Genomic DNA, 10,520 nt, shown 5'->3' on the forward strand with positions numbered 1-10,520 from the left:
TCTCTGTACCTCCTCCAGCCCCTACACCCATCCCTATCTCTGTAACCTCCTCCAAGCCCAACACCCCTCCCTAGTTCTGTGACCTCCTCCAGCCCCTACAACCCTCCCTACCTCTGTAACATCCTCCAGCCCCTACAATCCTGCCTGTCTCTGTAACCTCCTCCAGGCCCTGCAACCCTCCCTATCTCTGTAAACTCCTCCAGCCCCTACAACACTCCCGATCTCTGTAACCTCCTCCAGAACCTACACCCCTCCCTATCTCTGTAACCTCCTCAGTCCCTACAAACCTACATAACTCATAAACCGCCTCCAGCCCCTACATCCCTCCATCTCTCTATAACCTCCTACAGCCATTATACCCCGTCCTATCTCTATAACATCCTCCAGCCCCTACAGCTCTCCCTAACTCTGTAACCCTCCTCCAGCCCTTACACGCCATCCTCTCTCTGTAACCTCCTCCAGCCCATGCAACCCTCCCTATATCTGTAATCTATTCCAGCCCCTACACTCTTCTCTATCTCTGTAACCTCCTCCAGCCCATACAACCCTCCCTATCTCTGCAACGTCCTCCAGCCCCTACAACAATCCCGATCTGTAACCTCCTCCAGACTCTACACCCCTCCCTATCTCTGTAACCTCCAGTTCCTACAACCCTACATATCTCTTTAAACTCCTCCAGCCCCTACATCCCTCCATCTCTCTGTAACCTCCTCCAGCCATTACACCCCGCCCTATCTCTGTAACCTCCTCCAGCCCCTACAACTCTCCCTAACTCTGTAACCCTCCTCCAACCCCTACCTCTCTCTGTAACATCCTCCAGCTCAAACACCCCTCCCTATCTCTGTGACCTCCTCCAGCCCCTACACCCCTCCCTAACTCTGTAACCTCCTCCAGCCCTGACAACCCTCCCTATCTCTATAAAATCCTCCAGCCCCTACACCCCTCCCTATCTCTGTAACCTCCTCCAGCCCCTACACCCCTCACTATCTCTGTAACCTTCTCGAGCCCCTACAACCCGCCCTATCTCTGTAACCTCCTCCAGCCCCTGCAACACTCCCTATCTCTGTAACCTTCTCCAGCCCCTACATCCCTCCCTATCTCTGTAACCTCCTCCAGCCCCTACAACCCTTCCCATCTCAATAACCTCCTCCAGCCCCTACATCCCTCCCTATCTCTGTAACCTCCTCCAGCCCCTACAAACCTTCCCATCTCAATAACCTCCTCCAGCCCCTACACCCCTCCCTATCTCTGTAACCTCCTCCAGCCCCTACAACCCTTCCCATCTCAATAACCTCCTCCAGCCCCTACACCCCTCACTATCTCTGTAACCTCCTCCAGCCGCTACACCACTCCATATCTCTGTAACCTCCTACAGTTCCTACAACCTGACATATCTCTTTAACCTCCTCCAGCCCAAACACCCCTCCATCTCTCTGTAACCTCCTACAGCCATTACACCCCGCCCTATCTCTGTAACCTCCTCCAGCCCCTACAACTCTCCCTAATCAGTAACCCTCCTCCAGCCGCTACACCCCTCCCTCTCTCTGTAACCTCCTCCAGCCCAAACACCCCTCCCTATCTCTGTAACCTCCTCCACCCCTACACCCCTCCCTATCTCTGAAACCTCATCCAACCCTAACAACCCTCCCTATCTTTATAACATCCTCCAGCCCCTACACCGCTCCCTATCTCTGTACCCTCCTCCAGCCCCTACAACCCTCCCTATCTCTGTAACCTTCTCCAGCCCCTACAACACTCCCGATCTCTGTAACCTCCTCCAGCCCCTACACCCCTCCCTATCTCTGTAACCTCCTCCAGCCCCTACAACCCTCCCTAATCAGTAACCCTCCTCCAGCCCCTACACCCTCCCTCTCTCTATATCCTCCTCCAGCCCCTACAACCCTCCCTATCTCTGTAAGGACCTCTAGCCTCTACACCCCTCCATATCTCTGTAACCACCTCCAAGCCTCTACACCCCTCCCTATCTCTGTAACCTCCTCGAGCGCCTACAACCCTCCCTACCTCTGTAACCACCTCCTGCCCCTACAATCCTCCCTATCTCTGTAACCTCCTCCAGCCCCTACAACCCTCCCTATCTCTGTAACCTCCTCCAGCGCCTACAACACTCCCGATCTCTGTAACCTCCTCCAGACCCTACACCCCTCCCGATCTCTGTAACCTCCTCCAGACCCTACACCCCTCCCTATCTCTGTAACCTCCTCCAGTTCCAACAACCCTACATATCTCTTTAACCTCCTCCAGCCCCTACACCCCTCCATCTCTCTGTAACCTCCTACAGCCATTACACCCCGCTCTATCTCTGTAACCTCCTCCAGCCCCTACAACTCTCCCTAACTCTGTAACCCTCCTCCAGCCCCTACACCCATCCCTATCTCTGTAACCTCATCCAGCCCTGACAACCCTCCCTATCTCTATAACATCCTCCAGCCCCTACACCCCTCCCTAACTCTGTAACCTCCTCCAGCCCTGACAACCCTCCCTATCTCTATAACATCCTCCAGCCCCTACATCCCTCCCTATCTCTGTAACCTCCTCCAGCCCCTACACCCCTCCCTATCTCTGTAACCTTCTCCAGCCCCTACAACCCTCCCTATCTCTGTAACCTCCTCCAGCCCCTACATCCCTCCCTATCTCTGTAACCTCCTCCAGCCCCTACAACCCTTCCCATCTCAATAACCTCCTCCAGCCCCTACATCCCTCCCTATCTCTGTAACCTCCTCCAGCCCCTAAAAACCTTCCCATCTCAATAACCTCGTCCAGCCCCTACACCCATCCCTATCTCTGTAACCTCCTCCAGCCCCTACAACCTTCCCTATCTCTGTAACCTCCTCCAGCCCCTACACACCTTCCTATCTCTGTACCTCCTCCAGCCCCTACACCCATCCCTATCTCTGTAACCTCCTCCAAGCCCAACACCCCTCCCTAGTTCTGTGACCTCCTCCAGCCCCTACAACCCTCCCTACCTCTGTAACATCCTCCAGCCCCTACAATCCTGCCTGTCTCTGTAACCTCCTCCAGGCCCTGCAACCCTCCCTATCTCTGTAAACTCCTCCAGCCCCTACAACACTCCCGATCTCTGTAACCTCCTCCAGAACCTACACCCCTCCCTATCTCTGTAACCTCCTCAGTCCCTACAAACCTACATAACTCATAAACCGCCTCCAGCCCCTACATCCCTCCATCTCTCTATAACCTCCTACAGCCATTATACCCCGTCCTATCTCTATAACATCCTCCAGCCCCTACAGCTCTCCCTAAATCTGTAACCCTCCTCCAGCCCTTACACGCCATCCTCTCTCTGTAACCTCCTCCAGCCCATGCAACCCTCCCTATATCTGTAATCTATTCCAGCCCCTACACTCTTCTCTATCTCTGTAACCTCCTCCAGCCCATACAACCCTCCCTATCTCTGCAACGTCCTCCAGCCCCTACAACCCTCCCTATCTCTGTAACCTCCTCCAGCCCCTACAACAATGCCGATCTGTAACCTCCTCCAGACTCTACACCCCTCCCTATCTCTGTAACCTCCTCCAGTTCCTACAACCCTACATATCTCTTTAAACTCCTCCAGCCCCTACATCCCTCCATCTCTCTGTAACCTCCTCCAGCCATTACACCCCGCCCTATCTCTGTAACCTCCTCCAGCCCCTACAACTCTCCCTAACTCTGTAACCCTCCTCCAACCCCTACACCCCTCCCTCTCTCTGTAACATCCTCCAGCTCAAACACCCCTCCCTATCTCTGTGACCTCCTCCAGCCCCTACACCCCTCCCTAACTCTGTAACCTCCTCCAGCCCTGACAACCCTCCCTATCTCTATAACATCCTCCAGCCCCTACACCCCTCCCTATCTCTGTAACCTCCTCCAGCCCCTACACCCCTCCCTATCTCTGTAACCTTCTCGAGCCCCTACAACCCGCCCTATCTCTGTAACCTCCTCCAGCCCCTGCAACACTCCCTATCTCTGTAACCTCCTCCAGCCCCTACACCCCTATCTCGGTAACCTGCTCCAGCCCAAACACCCCTCCCTATCTCTGTAACCTCCTCCAGCCCCTACACACATTCCTATATCTGTAATCTCCTCCAGCCCCTACACTCCTCTCAATCTCTGTAACCTCCTCCAGCCCCTACAACCCGCCCTATCTCTGCAACGTCCTCCAGCCCCTACAACCCTCCCTATCTCTGTAACCACCTCCAGCCTCTACACCCCACCCTATCTCTGTAACCTCCTCCAGCCACTACAACACTCCCGATCTCTATATCCTCCTCCAGCCCCCAGAAAGCTCCCTATCTCTGTAACCACCTCTAGCCTCTACAGCCCTCCCTATCTCTGTAACCTCCTCCAAGCTCTACACCCCTCCCTATCTCTGTGACCTCCTCGAGCGCCTACAACCCTCCCTATCTCTGTAACCTCCTCCAGCCCCTACAACACTCCCGATCTCTGTAACTTCCTCCAGAACCTACACCCCTCCCTATCTCTGTAACCTCCTCCAGTTCCTACAACCCTACATATCTCTTTAACCTCCTCCAGCCCCTACACCGCTCCATCTCTCTGTAACCTCCTACAGCCATTACACCCCGCCCTATCTCTGTAACCTCCTCCAGCGCCTACAACCCTTCCTATCTCCGTAACTTCCTCCAGCCTCTACACCCCTCCCTATCTCTGTAACCTCCTCCAGTCCCTACACCCCTCCCCATCTCTTTAACCTCCTTCAGCCATAACAACCCTCCCTCTCTCTGTAACCTCCTACAGCCCCTACAACCCTCCCTATCTCTGTAACCTCCTTCAGCCCCTACAACCCTCCCTATCTCTGTAACCTCCTCCAGCCCTTACAACCCTCCCTATCTCTGTAACGTCCTCCAGCCCCTACAACAATCCCTATCTCTGGAACCTCCTCCAGCCACTACACCACTCCCTATCTCCGTAACCTCCTCCAGCCCCTACAACCCTCCCTATCTCTGTAACCTCCTTCAGCCCCTACAACCTTCCCTATCTCTGTAACCTCCTCCAGCCCCTACACTCCTCCCTATCTCTGTAACCTCCTCCAGCCTCTACAACCCTCCTATCTCTGTAACCTGCTCCAGCCCCTACAACCCTCCCTATCTCTGTAACCCCCTCCAAACCTCCCGGTCTCTGTAACCTCCTCCAGCCGCTACAACACCCCCTATCTCTGTAATCTCCTCCAGCCCCTACACCCGTCCCTATTTCTGTAACCTCCTCCAGCCCCTACTCCCCTCCGTATCTCTGTAACCTCCTCCAGCCCCTACTCCCCTCCCTATCTCTGTAACCTCCTCCAGCCCCACAACCCTCCCTATGTCTGTAACCTCCTCCAGCTCCTGCAACCCTCCCTATCTCTGTAAACTCCTCCAGCCCCTACAACCCGCCCTATCTCTGTAACCTCCTCCAGCCCCTGCAACACTCCCTATCTCTGTAACCTCCTCCAGCCCCTACACCCCTATCTCGGTAACCTGCTCCAGCCCAAACACCCCTCCCTATCTCTGTAACCTCCTCCAGCCCCTACACACATTCCTATATCTGTAATCTCCTCCAGCCCCTACACTCCTCTCAATCTCTGTAACCTCCTCCAGCCCCTACAACCCGCCCTATCTCTGCAACGTCCTCCAGCCCCTACAACCCTCCCTATCTCTGTAACCACCTCCAGCCTCTACACCCCACCCTATCTCTGTAACCTCCTCCAGCCACTACAACACTCCCGATCTCTATATCCTCCTCCAGCCCCCAGAAAGCTCCCTATCTCTGTAACCACCTCTAGCCTCTACAGCCCTCCCTATCTCTGTAACCTCCTCCAAGCTCTACACCCCTCCCTATCTCCGTGACCTCCTCGAGCGCCTACAACCCTCCCTATCTCTGTAACCTCCTCCAGCCCCTACAACACTCCCGATCTCTGTAACTTCCTCCAGAACCTACACCCCTCCCTATCTCTGTAACCTCCTCCAGTTCCTACAACCCTACATATCTCTTTAACCTCCTCCAGCCCCTACACCGCTCCATCTCTCTGTAACCTCCTACAGTATTACACCCCGCCCTATCTCTGTAACCTCCTCCAGCGCCTACAACCCTTCCTATCTCCGTAACTTCCTCCAGCCTCTACACCCCTCCCTATCTCTGTAACCTCCTCCAGTCCCTACACCCCTCCCCATCTCTTTAACCTCCTTCAGCCATAACAACCCTCCCTCTCTCTGTAACCTCCTACAGCCCCTACAACCCTCCCTATCTCTGTAACCTCCTTCAGCCCCTACAACCCTCCCTATCTCTGTAACCTCCTCCAGCCCTTACAACCCTCCCTATCTCTGTAACGTCCTCCAGCCCCTACAACAATCCCTATCTCTGGAACCTCCTCCAGCCACTACACCCCTCCCTATCTCCGTAACCTCCTCCAGCCCCTACAACCCTCCCTATCTCTGTAACCTCCTTCAGCCCCTACAACCTTCCCTATCTCTGTAACCTCCTCCAGCCCCTACACTCCTCCCTATCTCTGTAACCTCCTCCAGCCTCTACAACCCTCCTATCTCTGTAACCTGCTCCAGCCCCTACAACCCTCCCTATCTCTGTAACCCCCTCCAAACCTCCCGGTCTCTGTAACCTCCTCCAGCCGCTACAACACCCCCTATCTCTGTAATCTCCTCCAGCCCCTACACCCGTCCCTATTTCTGTAACCTCCTCCAGCCCCTACTCCCCTCCGTATCTCTGTAACCTCCTCCAGCCCCTACTCCCCTCCCTATCTCTGTAACCTCCTCCAGCCCCACAACCCTCCCTATGTCTGTAACCTCCTCCAGCTCCTGCAACCCTCCCTATCTCTGTAAACTCCTCCAGCCCCTACAACCCTCCCTATCTCTGTAACCGCCTCCCGCGCCTACAACCCTTCCTATCTCCGTAACTTCCTCCAGCCTCTACATCCCTCCCTATCTCTTTAACCTCCTCCAGTCCCTACACCCCTCCCCATCTCTTTAACCTCCTCCAGCCATAACACCCCTGCCTCTCTCTGTAACCTCCTACAGCCCCTACACCCCTCCCTATCTCCGTAACCTCCTTCAGCCCCTACAACCCTCCCTATCTCTGTAACCTCCTCCAGCCCCTACAACCCTCCCTATCTCTGTAACCTCCTCCAGCCCCTACACTCCTCCCTATCTCTGTAACCTCCTCCAGCCCCTACAACGCTCCTATCTCTGTAACCTCCTCCAGCCCCTACAACCCTCCCAATCTCTGTAACCCCCTCCAAACCTCCCAATCTCTGTAACCTCCTCCAGCGCCTACAACCCTTCCTATCTCTGTAACTTCCTCCAGCCCCTACACCCCTCCCTATCTCTGTAACGTCCTCCAGCCCCTACAACACTCCCTATCTCTGGAACCTCCCCCAGACCCTACTCCCCACCCTAAATCTGTAACCTGCTCCAGCCCCTTCAACCCTCCCTATCTCTGTAACCTTCACCAGCACCTACACCCCTCCCTGTCTCTGTAACCTCCTCCAGCCACTTCACCCCTCCCTATCTCTGCAACCTCCTCCAGCCCCTACAACGCTCCCTATCTCTGTAACCTCCTTCAACCCCTACAACCCTCCCTATCTCTGTAACCTCCTCCAGCACCTACAACCCTCCCTATCTCTGTAACCTCCTCCAAACCTCTCGGTCTCTGTAACCTCCTCCAGCCCCTACAACACTCCCTATCTCTGTAACCTTCACCAGCACCTACACCCCTCCCTGTCTCTGTAACCTCCTCCAGCCACTTCACCCCTCCCTATCTCTGCAACCTCCTCCAGCCCCTACAACGCTCCCTATCTCTGTAACCTCCTTCAACCCCTACAACCCTCCCTATCTCTGTAACCTCCTCCAGCACCTACAACCCTCCCTATCTCTGTAACCTCCTCCAAACCTCTCGGTCTCTGTAACCTCCTCCAGCCCCTACAACACTCCCTATCTCTGTAACCTCCTCCAGCCCCTACACCCCTCCCTATTTCTGTAACCTCCTCCAGCCCCTACACCTCTCCGTATCTCTGTAACCTCCTCCAGCCCCTACTCCCCTCCCTTTCTCTGTAACCTCCTCCAGCCCCTAAAACCCTCCCTATCTCTGTAACCTCCTCCAGCCCCTACAACCCTATCTCTGTAACCTCCTCCAGCCCCTACACCCCTCCCTATCTCTGTAACCTCCTCCATCCCCTACAACCCTCCCTATCTCTGCAACCTCCTCCAGCCCCTACACCCCTCCCTATCTCTGTAACCTCCTCCAGCCCCTACAACCCTCCCCATCTCTGTAACCTCCTCCAGCCCCTACAACCCTCCCTATCTCTGTAACCTCCTACAACCATCCGAGATCTCTGCGCTCCTCCAATTCCGGCCTCTTGACCATCCCCCAATTCCCATCGCTCCACCATTGGCGACCGTGCCTTCAGCTGCTTGGACCCTAAGTTCTGGAATTCCCTCCCTGAACTTCTCCGCCTCGCTCTCTCTCTCCTCCTTTAAGATGCTACTTAAATCCGATCTCTTTCACTGAGCTCTCGGTCGCCTGTCCTAATGTCTTCTCATGTGGCTCAGGGTCAATTTCTGTTTGCGCTTTGCTCCTGTGATTCACCTCAGAGCGTTTTATCGTGTTCAAGGTGCTATACCAATGCAACTTGTTGCAGTTCCTCAGGTCAATGAGGAATGGGCAGCAGATGATGTTCTAATCAGCCATGCTCAAGTAACAAGAACAAATTCAAAAAGGCAGTGAAAACGCAAGAAAAATTCATTGTGACAGAGAGAGGAAGGGGACGGAGGAGGAAGGGGACGGAGGGAGGAAGGGGCCAGAAATAGGAATGTAATGTATTGGAGAGGCAGAATTTTTTTGTGTTTTGTAATGGGGGCACTTGTGATGAGACTTATAATGGGGAGAATTTAATGGGGGCATTGTAATGGCAGGATTGAAATGGGGGATTGTAATCAGGAGATTGTCACGGGGTTTGTAATGTAGGATATTGTTATGGGTGGCGTAATGGGGATCTGTTATGAGGGGTATTGGAATGGCAAGGCTGTTTATTGGGATTGTAATGGGGGATTGTTATAGAGTGTTGTAATCGGGAATTGTAATTGGGGGATTGCAATGTAATGAAGGAATTGTAAAAGAGGTTGTAATGTTGGAAACATAATGGGGTTGGTTATCATGGGCGGATTGTAATGGGGCTGTAATGCAGGGTTTGTAATGGGGCTGATTGATGTAAAGGGATTGTTGTGCAGGGATTGTTGTGCGGGGCTTGTTATGGGGAGTGTAATGAATGAGTGTAATGGGGGTTTGTTATGTGGGATTATACTGCATGCTTGTAATAGCGGATTGTAATGGAGAGGTTGTAACTGGGGTTTGTCATGGGTGATTGGAATTAGATTATGAGACAATTGTAATTGGGTGATTGTATTGGCGGGATTTGGAATGGGGGATTGTTGCTGTAATTGGGTGACTGTAGTGGGAATGTAATCAGCGGTGTTGTAATGGGGGCTGTAATCAGGGGATTGCAATGGGCATGTAATCGGGGGGGACGTTATGGGGCTGTAATCAAGGGGATTGCAACGGGGTTGTAATCAGGAGGTGTAATCATGGGGGTGCAATGGGGCTGGATTCATGGGGGTGCAATGGGGCTGGAATCAGAGGGATTGTATTTGGGCTGGAATCATGGGGGTGCAATGGGGCTGATTGATGTAGAGGGATTGTTGTAGGGGGGTTGTTATGGGAGGTGTAATCATGGGGGGGCAATGGGGCTGTAATCATGGGGGGGCAATGGGGCTGTAATCATCGGGGTGCAATGGGGCTGTAATCATCGGGGTGCAATGGGGTTGCAATCAGGGGGATTGTAATGGGGGATGACAGGCAGCTCTGCCCCCGGTTGGATCCCACTCCCAGCCCTAGGCTTCCCTCCGTGCTAGGCCTTGCCCAGTCTGGGGAATGGAGCTGGGGGTCTGTCCGGCTCCACATTCTCCGCTCCCCCGGATCCCCCCTCGCCGGCCCAGGAGGGGTTTAAACCCCAGTCTCAGTCCCAGCCCCTCACTCCCCCCATTTACCTTCACGATGCGCCGCGGCAGCCCAGCCATGTCCACCCGAGTCGCAGCCAAGACACAGACACCGTCTGGGAGGCCGGCCTGAGGGTGGGAGACAGCGCCATTAGCGGCTGGAGGACCGCGGGCGGGAGCGACACTGCCAGCGACACCTGGAGCCGGGAGGACCGAACTGCAGCCGGTGAGACTGGGTTAAGCACTGCGGCCGGTGGTGGGAGAGCTGAACTGCAGCCGGGATGACCGGGCTCAGCACTGCGACTGGTGGCCGGGAGGACTGAACTGCAGCTTGAAGCACCGCGGGCGGGAGCGACGCTGCCAGCGACTCCTGGTGCCGGGAGGACTGAACTGCAGCCAGGAAGACCAGGCTCAGCACTGCGCTGGTGGTGGGAGGGCTGAACGGCATCTGGGAGGACTGAGCTTTGCCCAGGTAATGCCAGCGGTTCCTGATGGGAGGACTGACCT

The 10,520-nt window shown here is 54.8% G+C and overlaps 1 protein-coding gene across 2 annotated transcripts in view; it reads right to left on the reverse strand.

Annotated features, from left to right (window-relative positions):
• LOC121274244 (ubiquitin-conjugating enzyme E2 N) overlaps positions 1-10,205 on the reverse strand; it is a 247,310-nt gene extending 237,105 nt beyond the window's left edge. For both annotated transcript variants that reach the window (XM_041181442.1, XM_041181441.1), the window contains exon 1: positions 10,065-10,205. In XM_041181442.1, the coding sequence (XP_041037376.1) occupies positions 10,065-10,094 (30 nt within the window). In that variant the 5' untranslated portion in view covers positions 10,095-10,205. The remainder of the gene's footprint in view (positions 1-10,064) is intronic.
• Between the last annotated feature and the right edge of the window lie 315 nt (positions 10,206-10,520).

Source organism: Carcharodon carcharias, assembly GCF_017639515.1.
Source record: "Carcharodon carcharias isolate sCarCar2 chromosome 35 unlocalized genomic scaffold, sCarCar2.pri SUPER_35_unloc_4, whole genome shotgun sequence".
NCBI classification, from domain to species: domain Eukaryota; kingdom Metazoa; phylum Chordata; class Chondrichthyes; order Lamniformes; family Lamnidae; genus Carcharodon; species Carcharodon carcharias.